The 14,586-nt window shown below is 41.1% G+C and overlaps 1 protein-coding gene across 1 annotated transcript; it reads left to right on the top strand.

Moving 5' to 3' along the window:
- Positions 1-364: 364 nt before the first annotated feature.
- On the top strand, positions 365-2,148 carry LOC124805448. Its single transcript, XM_047266009.1, has 3 exons — positions 365-401; positions 1,530-1,805; positions 1,922-2,148. Exons 1-3 carry the CDS (start codon positions 365-367, stop codon positions 2,146-2,148), a joined length of 540 nt encoding a protein of 179 aa, XP_047121965.1.
- Positions 2,149-14,586: the final 12,438 nt, after the last annotated feature.

The raw sequence follows: 14,586 nt of genomic DNA on the forward strand, positions 1-14,586 counted from the left end.
ACTTAGTTAAATATAGATCACAGCTGAGCCACATTGAACATGCCCGGTATTCATATCCCTGGATTATGACCATTCCAATCATCGCAACTCACTATAACTCAAAAATATTAATGATCGGTACTGTCCACAGTGTCACCGATACTGACCAAAGGCATCTTCTGTCCGGAACAGGCCGTGTAACAGGTTGACGCAGTCTGGGCTCCACTCTTCCATCTCGCTCCCTCATTGCAACCATTCCCTCGTAGCTGGCTCCAGCCATCCCTCATGGCAGTCGGCAGAGGACGACGCCAGAGAGGTGCTGGTCACACCACACTGTAGTACCAGCGCAGGACGGTTGTGCACAGCATTCAAAGGTGTTGGACAAATGGCGATGATACCATCAGCACAAATCCTCAACATGTGTAATCCAAATTCCCATGCTAGTATTATAAAATGCCAAACTAACTATGTCTGTTACATTTTCATGACTAAACTGCTGAATCGATTTGCATGAAATTTGGTATGGAGATAACTTGAACCATGAGGAAGAACATGGGCTACTTTATAAAATAAAAAGGACCCCAAAGAGGGTGAAGTATAGAATAGAACATCATTTTCCACACCAGTGAACATAAACAATGTTAAAAATTACTGAATTTGTTGCATAATGTACACATTGTATAATGTATAGATGTGAGTAGCATGATGCATAGCTGCGCACTCCCATCCATACACCTTCCTTACTCACCTCCATTCATCCTAACAAAACTGTTGATATGCAAGTGCAGTTGTGTGAAACAACTAGTAGTTCATATAGCTACAGAAAGAGGTTGCTATGCTTTGAACTACCTATTTCAACTACTCCCAATTCAAGGTCCCTCCTCCCCTTCCTCACCCCTATCCAAGAGTCACACATGCAGATCATCATAAATTGAAGACTTTTTAGGATTTTTGGCAGTGTAGTGAATAAAAGAGCAAACATTCTCGCACAAAAATATTTATTAATTTTTAGATCTGCATTTACTCACAGAAAACAACTCCTTTTTACTATTGTTTGGTGTATTTCTAATAACATCCAGCTTAATTTGTAACTTATAATTTTAATCTATATTTGAATCAGCTATTTCTTCCTCCAGCCAGTAATATCTCCTCATCTTTTTCCTATGAAGTATCTGTTTTATGGCTCTGTTCCTTCCTGTGCATCTTCTAAGTGAGAGCATTGAGTGATTTTAATTTTGCCCTCTTGTTTCCTGCATAACACTGTTGTTAAAATATTCGACATCTTCTTGTGTGTATGCTGGCAACTCTTCTGCTGCACATTCTTGTGGAATTCCTTTATTGGATTTAAGTTACAACTTTTGCAAATGAGTGTCCATTAACTGTAGGTATTGTGTCACTTTTAAATTCCACAAATGGCTGTTCCATTGATAGGTGCACAGTGTCCACTTTACCACATTTAGATAGATTGTAAACACTCTTTTTAAGCTGAGCCCAACAGTAATTGAGCTTTACAAACAGATTCCCATGCTAGTATTATATTATGCATACAGTGCCGGGCAAAAAGATTTCTCGCCATGTCTCTGTGGGTGTTGGCAAATTTCCAGATACAACAGCACAGTTTGCCCATATTCATATTGATGCAGTAGGTCTGCTCCCCCCTTCAGAAGGACAACATTACCTACTGACAGTAACAGACCGATTCACACACTGGCCAGAAGCCATTCTGACAGATAACATTTCTATGAGACACTGGCCCCTCAATTTGTGTCACAGACTATTGCCCATTTTGGTTGTCTGCTTCATACGACCATGGACAGAGGGCAGCAGTTTGAATCTGACCTATTCGCTCAATCAAGTATATTTTGTGGTGCATTGCATCACACAACAAGTTACCATCCTGCCAGTAACAGTATGACTGAACACGGGCACTGATCTCTTAAAGCCGCCGTAATGTGCCCTGAATCACAATGGACCTCCACATTACCACTGCTTTTGCTCGGCCTACGCAACATGTATAAACTGTATATAGAAGGCTCACCGGCAGAGCTGGTGTATGGAGAAGTCCTACGGCTTTCTGGTGAGTTCATGGACCCGCACGCAAGGTCGTTGGATGATGTTAACGCACCGGTATTTGTCGTCCATCTCAGAGAAAGGCTGGCAGAGATCTGAACACGACAAGCATCGTGCCATGGTACATTGCAAACATTCGTACCTCAAGAGTTATGATCCTGTACACACCTAATGTTGCGAGTAGAGGGCGTCAAACCATCACTAACACTGCCAAGTACTGGTCCACATCGTGTCATCATTAGGGGTGACAAAACATTTTATATCATTGTCAATAACAAGATGAATATTATTTCCATTGATAGAGTGAAATCAGCGTCCATCCTACTAGAGTCTTCACATTCACATCTGCAAAGTAATCAGGCGAAACCTCTGCACACTACCCAGCAACCTCCACCGGCACCATCACCGGCTCCAATTGAATGGCAAACGTGTTCCAGACAACGGGTACAGTTCCCAGCACACTTCAGGGACATCACTTCCGGAATCATCCAAGGGGGGCACTCCACTTTCCCAAAGGGATCTGGTGTAGCAACATCGGGTGTCAACCGAAACAGATGTCGGTTAATCACGTGATCAGCTGGCGTATGTGAACAGGGTTCACACGCTGACCACCAGGAGTGCTGTGAGACACTTTCTCCTTGCTGCTGCAGGTGTGCTCCATGAATTTAATAGTTTGCTTTGACTTTTTTAGTATTCTTCTTACTGTTACTGTTTCTTCACCTAGTTGCCAAAAAACTGGTAACATTCGTGGCACTGAGAATATTTCGTAATGTTTTTTCTGCTGTTATGCAAGCTAAAAATAACTTCTTGTCTAAATAAAATGTTGGACAGACTTATACGTTATGCGTATCTTATTCACACTACTAACAAGAACACGATAAAGAGATCACAAGTACAATCCACCCAGCTTGCGACAGAAGTAAATGAATACCTTTCAGTTTTTCATTACATTAATACATGTTTGTCTTGTTTAATGAAGAACTTTTATATTATTTTGACGTATGATTGTCTTAGGAAGATGTCTGAGCAATTGGTTTCTATCATAACTAATCATGAGGCTACTTAAAGACTTTTTTTTTTAATTTCTCTTAGTTTAAGCACGTTCAACGTTGTCCTCAAGCGAAAAACGGACTGTAATTGATTATTACCAATCGACTGAAAATACTCGTCTCTATTTTTAATTAAAATTGTTAGTCCGAGTTTTTGAGCAAAATGTCCGGATAAATAAAATGCTGTGTCCATCATTTCTATTTTTGGACTTGGAAAACCTAACCATGGGCCATAAATGATAGGGGTGAACGGCAGCAGAGATGTATACTGACGAATAGACAGCTCAGCGAACATTGCTGTGTATGGGCTCAGCAGAAGGCGCCGGGTTCATGTACCGATGCTGACAGGTACTCATCGGCGACAGAGGCTGGAATTTGCAAGCCAACACTGCATCTGGACATCCACCGAGTGGCGACAGGTGGCCTTTCCAGAAGAATCGTGTTTTACTCTCCATCAAACAAGAGGCCACTCGCGTGTACAGTGTGAAACGCCTGAAAGCAAGCACACTGCGACAATCGTCGGAAGGGTCCGTGCCGGAAGAGGAAACGTTATGGTCTGGGGAATGATTTTGTTTTTGTCATTTCCTATGTGATCTCCTCATTCTAGAAGGCACGACGGATCAACACAAGTGTGCAGCAATCCATCGGAAGCATGTCCATCTCTACATGCAGTATGTATATTCTCTGCTCAATGGCCTCGACGTGCCGGACAATGCAGCGGGTCACACAGCTCGCAGTGCTCATGCATGATTCGACGAGCACCAGGATGACTACTCTCTTAGTCATCAAACTCCTTGTATCTAAATGAAATCGAGAATCTGTGGGGCAATCTCGATCAGACTGTTTGCGCCATGGATTCTCAGTATAGGAACCTGTGCATCTTTCTGTAGCACTGGGGTTTGTGTAGCTCCACGTCCCTGTTGGCACCTTCCATGAGCTCATTGGCTCCCTCCCAGTATGTCTCGCAGCGGTCTGTGCTGCAAAGTGTGGTTATTCAGGTGTTTTACTGCTGGTCGCGTTAAAGTGACTGGATAGTGTAGTATGACCACTGCATATTGCGAAACAGAACACCATCTGCTGGAGCTTTGGGCACACGATGCAGTAAGAAAAGAATAAAAGCTGAGCAGAGACGAGTGTGGTATCATTCTAGCAAAGCTGCAGGCCGCAAATGCGAAAATCCATTGGCGTAAACGATTTTGACAAGGGCAGATTCTTATGGAACGGAGAATATCGGAAACGGCGAATCTGATCAGCTGTTTGGTTGCCAGTGTCGTAAACATCTACGGAAAGTAGGTGAAGGAAGGTGATAATTCATTAAAGAGCGAAGAGATTGGAGGCTTGGTAGGTCTTTAAAGCTGAATAGGCTGCGATTTGTAGACTATTTGACCACCGAGTACAATGCTAGAGCAGAGACAAGTGTTTTGCAGCACACCGCACAGCAAATGGGACTCCTCAGCACATGACCCTTGCGTGTTCAGCTATTAACCCAATGGCATCGTCAGTTACGATTGCAGCAGGCAAGGGATCAATGAGATTGGATAGTGGATCAATGGAAATGCGTCGCCTGGTCGAATGAATCACGTTTGTTATTTTATCAAGTCTATAATTGTGTCCAGATACATCGTCATCCAGGCGATCGGCTGCTGAGACCATTCAGAAACAAACTGGTTGGAGTAATATTGAGTTATGTTGGACATTCACCTGGCCTTCTATGGGATCTGTGGTGTAATCAAGGGCACCGTGACAAGTGTAGACTACGTGATCATTATTATGCACCATCCGCATCCATTCATGCTTGACGTTTTCCCCGATAGTGGTGTCAGCTTGCAGCATGATAACTGCTAGTGTCATAAGGCAAGAATTGTGCTACAGACATGTGAGGAGTACGATAATGAACGCTCGTCGATGTCTTGGCCACCATATTCGCCCGATCTGAACCCGATGGAACACTTCTGGGACGTTATCGGGAGCCACTCCTTGCTCACACAGCACCAGCCTATAATTTACGTGAACTACTTGACCTGACATCTGGCGCCACATACTTCCGGATACCTGCCGACGTTTTGTCGTATCCACGACACGCAAAATAGTTCGTGTTGTGTTCCAAAGGTGAATCAACACGTTATGAAGGAAGTGTTCGTAATGTTTTGGCTTATGCAGGAATGGAATCAGACTTCCAGTGGAGTGAATTCGATCAATATTTTGATTTTTAAAAAACATATTGCTGTATTTGCAGCAAAATTTTACAATTTCTAGACCAAACAAATTTTTACAAGCGCAGTAAGTTTGAGATTTTTGCTATAAAAACACTCGAATTCACGGAATTTGACAAACAAATATAAATTTTTCGCTATTGTATATCATAATCAGTGTGAAAAGTACTTAATGTTATAATCAACTACCCATTCAAAAATAAATTTACCTCGCCTTCTATGTTCTGGAACAACTTTTTTAATAACTTGGGCTCTTACTATCTCAGTTGCATCGTCAATTTCTCAAAAGACAAAGTAAGCATTACCATCAAGAACTTTCTTTTGTCATTTCATAGGTGCCATGAAATGTGCTTTCAATTTTACCAATAAAAACCTAGACCTTTTTGTCGTAGGAAATTTTACTATGGTGAAATCATTTGCTTTAAATTCATGCCAATCTTTATCGTTCTCCTCGTCCACTTTTCTTGATTTTCATTTGACTCGTGCTGTTCTAGATCATTGTTAGATGTTCCGGATAGGAACTCCCTGCTTGCAGCCCCATCACTATCATTCTCATTGAAGTCGCTGATAGCAGTTCCTTTTCCTGGAGTTAATGCTAAACGCTTTGCGTGGCGCGTTTTTTTTTTTTTTTTTTTTTTTCTATCCATTAGAGCGAACCTGTTTCAATTGCATTTCGAAGGCTGCTGCCCAAGAAACTTGTGATGAGCTGGTGCCATGTGCATTGTTATCGGTTGCCTCTGGAATCTGTGAAATGACTTTATCGGGACAGAAAGAAAAACTCCTGCTTTTCTGAACCCATATATTACATTTGATTTGGACGTGATAGTTATATTTCCAAAGGTTTTTTTCAACAGTCTAGGAAATTCGGATTTTGCCGCCACTCCTCTGTTCTTCCTTTTCCAATCATCTCGCACATTTATCCGAGCAAATTTTAAAGGTCTAAAAAAGGCAACATCAAGTAGCTGACACAAATGAGTAGAATTAGGTGGTAGAAACACAAATTTAATGTCATGTTCCTGGCACAGTTTAATTACGTCATATGACAAATGACTCGAGAGATTGTCACCTATAATCACTTTGGGTCCCTCTAGCTGCCGGGCATAAGGCAAGACTTTCAACAAACCATGATTCAAACATTGTTAGGTCAAACCAGCCACTTTGATTCCTATTATTACCTGCACCAGTTATGCCCCCTTCAGTCCGAGTATAGTAGGGGTGTTTTGCCCTATAAACTGTGTATGGTGGGAGGACTGAGTCGTTGGCAGCTGCTGCTATCAGACTGATACTTGACTTAGAACTATCCACTATCCTTTTAGGATGCCTTATGCCTCGCTTCACTATTATTTTCACTTGTCCAGTATCGTCACAAAAGTTTTGTCTCGTCATAGCTTACAATGTTGGAGGGAGAGACACCACTCAAGGTCACTTCAAAGCCTTTAAAATACTCAGTCACTGTTTCTCGCGTAATTGCTGCCTTTGTCCTCTTCACATTTTCACTTACTCTAACCGTTAGTCCTTTATTTCTTTTCAGAAAAGATTTTACCCACTCGTGCCCATGTCGATTGTCACGGAATCTTTTTTCAGTCCTCCACACTTGATCGAGAGATGCCTGTACAATGTCCCTAACGTCATTATTCCTCACAGGAAACCCCCATTTCGAATAACACAATAGTTCTTCAACCAGGCTTTTTTACTCACTATTCGTTAACACTGGTTGACCGCCTATTTTGTATTTGTTCCTTTCCTTGAGTATGTCTGGGAACGGCGTATTGCTCTGAAGCTTTCCGGATGCTTAATTTTACTGATTTGTTAGCTTTCACCGCATTTAGAAGAAATTCAGGTTTGTAGTTAGATTTCCGACCTTTGTGTATACTTGCATGATCGGATTCACCCTACAAAAAGGCAATTTTGCAGTTAGGCCTGCATAGTGACTAAGAAGTATTAGCAATGAATAAAAAACGTAACTATGTCACTTAAGACGTTCACATGCAAGCTGTAATGTTACAGAATGAGATTTTCACTCTGCAGCGGTGTGTGCGCTGATATGAAACTTCCTGGCAGATTACAACCGTGTGCGCCGACCGAGACTCGAACTCGGGACCTTTGCCTTTCGCGGTCAAGTGCTCTACCATCTCAGCTACCAAAGCACGACTCATGCCCGGCCCTCACAGCTTTACTTCTGCCAGTATCTCGTCTCCTACCTTCCAAACTTTACAGAAGCTCTCCTGCGAACCTTGCAGAACTAGCACTCCTGGAAGAAAGGATACTGCGGAGACATGGCTTAGCCACAGCCTGGGGGATGTTTCCAGAATGAGATTTTCACTCTGCAGCGGAGTGTGCGCTGATATGAAACTTCTTGGCAGATTAAAACTGTGTGTGCCGACTGAGACTCGAATTCGGGACCTTTGCCTTTTGTGGGCAAGTGCTCTACCGTCTGAGCTACTGAAGCACGACTCACGCCTGGCCCTCACAGTTTCACTTCTGCCAGTATCTCGTCTCATACCTTTCAAACTTTACAGAAGCTCTCCTGCGAACCTTGCAGAACTAGCACTCCTGGAAGAAAGGATACTGCGGAGACATGGCTTAGCCACAGCCTGGGGGATGTTTCCAGAATGAGATTTTCACTCTGCAGCGGAGTGTGCGCTGATATGAAACTTCTTGGCAGATTAAAACTGTGTGCGCCGACTGAGACTCGAATTCGGGACCTTTGCCTTTTGCGGGCAAGTGTTCTACCATCTGAGCTACTGAAGCACGACTCACGCCCGGCCCTCACAGCTTCACTTCTGCCAGTATCTCGTCTCCTACCTTCCAAACTTTACAGAAGCTCTCCTGCGAACCTTGCAGAACTAGTACTCCTGAAAGAAAGGATACTGCGGAGACATGGCTTAGCCACAGCCTGGGGGATGTTTCCAGAATGAGATTTTCACTCTGCAGCGGAGTGTGCGCTGATATGAAACTTCCTGGGGGGGGGGGATCAATCACATCATCGACTGCTGTAAGCCTCCGCCTTCCTCAAGCTCATTCTCAAAGTGATGTCATCCCACCTGCATCACTGATAACGATGGAAGACCAGCACTATTACGTTGCAGGATACTCTTTTGAATTTAACAACTGTCTACAAACTCCCGCCAACTTGGGGTCCACTACTGCAAGTCTGCAGCCGTCCGGCCATGGAGGGAAGTGGTGATCTACGAGCCACCCTCCTGCCAGTCACAATGGTGAGTGACTGTAGATGGGGAATTGGCTGGTCTTCCCTGATCTGCCCATCAGCGTGCTGTTCAACTTGTGTGCTGGGTGCCTGTGTGCCTGTGTCTGCACTACTGGGGCAGTTCTGTCACCGCCTTACCAACTGTAAGCTGGAACCATCACTCTTGCCATCCTCTGTGTTGCTGTTGAGTCTTCTGCCTTCACACCATCTCGACAAGCTACTACAGGAGTATGCAGTATCTTGGAAATCTCCAAATACGGAATAAATTTGAAATCTCTTGTCGGTAGCACTCAACATTTTGTGTAAGGAAAGACCTAGTAATGTTTTAGAAGAACGATATTTTCTGAATCCGTGTTGACTGTGCGTCAACGTACCGTTCTCTTCGAGGGAGTTCATAATGTTCAAGCACAATATATGTTCCAAAATTCTGCTGCATATCGACTTAATGTGTGGGCCTGTAATTTAGTGGATTACTCCTACTACCTGTCTTCAATATTGTTGTGAACTGTGCAACTTTCCACTCTTTGGGTATGGATCTCTCGTCGAGCGAACGGTTGTTTATGATAGTTAAGTATGGAGCTATTGTATCACCATATTCTGACAGGAGCCTAACTGGTATACAATCTGGACCGGAAGAATTGATTCCGTTGTTGTTGTTGTTTTGGTCTTCAGTCCTGAGACTGGTTTGATGGAGCTCTCCGTGCTACTCTATCCTGTGCAAGTTTCATCATCTCCCAGTACTTACTGCAACCTACATCCTTCTGAATCTGCTTAGTGTATTCATCTCTTGGTCTCCCTCTACGATTTTTACCCTCCACGCTGCCCTCCAATGCTAAATTTGTGACTCCTTGATGCCTCAGAACATGTCCTACCAACTGGTCCCTTCTTCTTGTCAAGTTGTGCCACAAACTCCTCTTCTCCCCAGTTCTATTCAATACCTCCCCATTAGTTATGTGACCTAATCTTCAGCATTCTTCTGTAGCACCACATTTCGAAACCTTCTATTCTCTTCTTGTCCAAACTAGTTATCGTCCATGTTTCACTTCCATACATGCCTACGCTCCATACAAATACTTTCAGAAATGACTTCCTGACACTTAAATCAATACTCAATGTTAACAAATTTCTCTTCTTCAGAAACGCTTTCCTTGCCATTGCCAGTCTACTTTTGATATCCTCTCTACTTCGACCATCATCAGTTATTTTGCTCCCCAAATAGCAAAACTCCTTTACTACTTTAAGCATCCCATTTCCTAATCTAATTCCCTCAGCATCACCCGACTTAATTCGACTACATTTCATTATCCTCATTTTGCTTTTGTTGATGTTCATCTTATAGCCTCCTTTCAAGACGCTGTCCATTCCGTTCAACTCCTCTTCCAAGTCCTTTGCTGTCTCTGACAGAATTACAATGTCATCGGCGAACCTCAAAGTTTTTATTTCTTCTCCATGGATTTTAATACCTATTCCGAATTTTTCTTTTGTTTTCTTCACTGCTTGCTCAATATACAGCTTGAATAACATCGGGGAGAGACTACAACCCTGTCTCACTCCCTTCCCAACCACTGCTTCCCTTTCATGCCCCTTGACTCTTAAAACTGCCGTATGGTTTCTGTACAAATTGTAAATAGCCTTTTGCTCCCTGTATTTTACCCCTTCCACCTTTAGAATTTGAAAGAGAGTATTCCACTCAACACTGTCAAAAGCTTTCTCTAAGTCTACAAATGCTAGAAACGTAGGTTTGCCTTTCCTTAATCTTTCTTCTAAGATATGTGATAAGGTCAGTATTGTCTCATGTGTTCCAATATTTCTACGGAATCCAAACTGATCTTCCCCGAGGTCGGCTCCTATCAGTTTTTCCATTCGTCTGTAAAGAATTCGCGTTAGTATTTTGGAGCTGTGGCTTATTGTAGATATTTTCACATCTGTCAACACCTGCTTTCTTTGGGATTGGAATTATTACATTCTTCTTGAAGTCTGAGGGTATTTCGCCTGTCTCATACATCTTGCTCACCAGATGGTAGAGTTTTGTCAGGACTGGCTCTCCCAAGGCTGTCAGTAGTTCTAATGGAATGTTGTCTACTCCAGAGGCCTTGTTTCGACTCAGGTCTTTCAGTGCTCTGTCAAACTCTGCACGCAGTATCGTATCGCCCATCCTCTTCCATTTCCATAATATTGTCCTCAAGTACATCGCCCTTGTATAGACCACCTATATACTCCTTCCACCTTTCTGCTTTCCCTTCTTTGCTTAGAACTGGGTTTCCATCTGAGCTCTTGATATTCATACAAGTGTTCTCTTTTCTCCAAAGGTCTCTTTAATTTTTCTGTAGGCAATATCTGTCTGGTGTTGAAGTTCTGACATGCACTAAGGCACAATAGTTTTCACTTCATAATGGTAACATGGTCAAAATTGCAATATTTGGTCTTACAAATAAATAATTTTATAGTTGAAAGGTGATCACTATGTCATTTACAGAAGTTTGCATGGCTGTGAATCATAGCTACAAGAGGTTAATCTTAGTTTGTGACTTAGATTTCTGGAATTTATTACTTTGCAAGTTCACAAATAAGTTTACAAAGTTTACAGGCATACACTTCACCATTAGAATATGAAGCACACACATGAAGTGAAAAGAAAAAACTATAATGTAATACTCATATTTTGCAAGGAAAGAAACAGATTTTCACATCGTATTTTTCCCTAGCTGATGTTCACTGCCAGATAACTAGGAGCACTACTGTTGTTCTCAGTTTCCATGTCATAACATGGGCACTCCACGGTGTAACTTAAGTGTTCTTTGGTACCGTTACCAAAACATTTATTGCTGTACTCCTTATCTGTAGCATAGCCCAGGAAATTGGTAATATGTTGGAATGAGTTTTGATCATAAAGAAGAGTATGCTTCTTGAAAAACAATGTTTTCATTTCCATTTTATGTATGTGATTATGTAACTGGTTATGAATTATGCTTTCTGTCTTACACTTTTCAGCTACAAGAAGTGGAAAGATGAGATTTTCTTATAGCAGTCATAATTTTTTATTTAAAAACCAAACAACATCACAACCTAGCATCAGTTATCTAACTATGCAGCACATAAAGGGTACAGCAACCAACATTTTTGAAAAGTACTAGGTCAACAGTACTATTTGATAAATTAAGCACAAGTCAGCAGCAGTTGCAATGTCTGTATTCACTGAAATTTTTTTGAGCGCATAAAAACAAATTTTAATGTTTATTTAGCATAACATAGAACTACACTACTCATCCAGTAAACACAGGTGGATTTCAATTAGTAGTTCATGAAAGAAACAAGTCATTACATTCAACTCTGTAAAGTTTGTCAAATTTACTTTCAGTGGAGTGAAAGCTTCGCTGAATGTACCTGACAGTAGTGTTCTACTGGCAACCAATTTTTATCTTTACTGACATATGTCTTGAAAACTGCACATCCAGAACCTTGAGATATATAACTGGAATGAAGCCTGGAAAAATAGGCTGTCCTTGTTGCTGCTAATGGATTGAGAGCACTCATTTTCAAGATATTACCATTTCAATCTATCACAACCAAACTATCACTATCTTACTAATCATAGTCACTAATCAATTACTGGTACCATCTCTCCACCATCATGCCGTATCACTCATTCTCTGGCATGCAATATACCAATTCAAAGAAGCTTCATACCTGGTCCAAGTGCAGAAAAACTGCAGATTCATAGGAAGGAAAATGGAAAAGTAGGCGGTCCTTGTTGCTGCTAAAGGACTGAGAACACTCATTTCCAAGTCATAATCATTTTAATCTACCACATCCAAACCATCATTATCTCACTAATTATCAGCCACTAATCAATTACTGGTACCATCTCTCTACCATCATGCCATGATGTGGCTAAAAATCAAGCAAATGACACGTCAGGCACATGAAAGTAACACTCAGTAAATTGACTGGCACTAAAGTAATTGTTGTTAACATTCCACAAAGGCATGATCTAATGAACCAATCTATTGTGAACTTGGAAGTGTATAAAACAAATGATAGGCTTAAAACAATATTTAATAAATTTCACAATGTGTCTTTTGTAAATATCAGTAACCTAGATAGAGACCTGAACACAACTCATGGTATGCACATGAATAAGAGAGGTAAAAAGACTGTGAGTAAATTAATTATTGATGAAATCAGACAAAACATTACACAAAGCAGTGTAAATAAGTGCATTGCTATGGAATGGCACAACCCACCCAAACAGGACCTGCCACACAAACAACTACTGCTGACAAGCCAGGAAAACTTGTAAACCCTGCTGGATAGCCTGGTAGCTCTAAATCTCTCTGTATGCTCCAGCAGGAGAAACTCAGCAGTAATATCATATAGTGGAACCCGTGTAGTCTAAAAAAACAATCAGTCTGGTAGGGTAACACGTCCATCAAGGGTTCAACAATGCAAACTCACACTCAAATCAATTCAGCAGAACTTTCAAAGGCTTAATAATAAGCAGAATGAGTTTGATACCATTGCAGCAATTGATAACCCTGATGTTTTAGTTATAAGTGAACACTGGTACACAGATGAGCTAACTAGTGCATGTAAGCCACTCTCCATGATCTTTTGCTCCACCTTCAGTAGAAAAGAGAAACGTGGTGGTGAGGTAGCTATCTTTGCAGCCAATGGTAGTAATTATAGTGTAATAAATGTAGGTGCTTTCAGCAGTGAGGGTGTAATAGAACTAGCAGCCATTATTTTCTTTGATGTTCTTAATGACCTGCTTATCGACATTGACAGTAAACACTGCAATAAAAAAGGCTGGGTTAACATAATACTAACTGGTGATATAAACATTAACTTGCTGACCAATGACTCTATATCCAAAAAAATAATGCTATTACTTGCTCAATTTAACATTTCTGATAAATGAACCCACTAGAGAGGTCAATAGTATAAAATCATGCATTGACAACATTATAACTAACGTGTTCCACTTTACATGCAGTTTATCAGTTCTGAAGCTTGCCATTTATGACCATCACGCAATACAGGAATTGATAGAAGCTGAAAATCTTCATGTCAACAGAAAAGAGAGACAACATGTGACAAAAAGAATGGCCAATGATGACAATGTTGTAGATCTCAACAGTTTGCTGAAAAGCTTAAAATATGGTGAAAAAAAACAGCATTACTTTCAGTGAATTTGCATCAGTTTTTATTATTGCTTCAATGTCGCATGTGATCTTTACAGTAAATGACCCCAAAGATACAAAACATAACTGGATAAATCATGAAGTAAAAGCAGCAAGAGAGAAAATTAGACTTTTCCAGTATACAATGCTAAATAATAAAATAATAATAGACTAAAGGTAGAATTTAAGAACTATCATGATTATTATAAAGATCTGCTGCTAGAAACTAAAAGTAAATATGTAGCCACGATGCTAAGAAACTCTACTAACACTGGATTAGCTGTTTGGAAAGTAATAAATAGCTTTAGGGATTGTAAGGACAGATCAGCTAGTGATTTTATTATAAACCATACAGGGCATATCATGAAATGTCAATGTCAGATTGCAAATGTTTTTAATGAGTACTTTTCTTCTGTTGGAAAATCTGTCAATGACCATTTTAAGAATCTTCAGTCTAGATATAAGGGCTTTCAAATCAAACAAAGCGTATACTTGGCCCCAACCGATAGCAAGGAAATCAAAAATGTAATAAGGTCATTAAAAGATACAAAGTCAGCGGACTATGATGGATTGTATATCAGTACACTGAAAAAGTGCATAGGCAACATATTTGATGCCATGGCCACAGCAGTAAATGATGTAATTGCATCAGGTTGTTTCCCGATTTACAAGTAAGATGTAAAATCTAAAATTGAAAACTGCCAGTAACAGTATGACTGAACACGGGCACTGATCTCTTAAAGCCGCCGTAATGTGCCCTGAATCACAATGGACCTCCACATTACCACTGCTTTTGCTCGGCCTACGCAACATGTATAAACTGTATATAGAAGGCTCACCGGCAGAGCTGGTGTATGGAGAAGTCCTACGGCTTTCTGGTGAGTTCA

This window comes from Schistocerca piceifrons, chromosome 7, assembly GCF_021461385.2.
Source record: "Schistocerca piceifrons isolate TAMUIC-IGC-003096 chromosome 7, iqSchPice1.1, whole genome shotgun sequence".
Classification (NCBI taxonomy): domain Eukaryota; kingdom Metazoa; phylum Arthropoda; class Insecta; order Orthoptera; family Acrididae; genus Schistocerca; species Schistocerca piceifrons.

Excerpts from the sequence above, each read along its gene's own strand:
- LOC124805448 (XM_047266009.1), top strand. The coding sequence starts at position 365 with ATGGCGATGATACCATCAGCACAAATCCTCAACATGT. Across the intron at positions 402-1,529 it reads AGCACAAATCCTCAACATGT|TGCCGGGCAAAAAGATTTCT; the intron begins GTAATCCAAATT and ends TTATGCATACAG. Across the intron at positions 1,806-1,921 it reads ACCATGGACAGAGGGCAGCA|CCGCCGTAATGTGCCCTGAA; the intron begins GTTTGAATCTGA and ends GATCTCTTAAAG.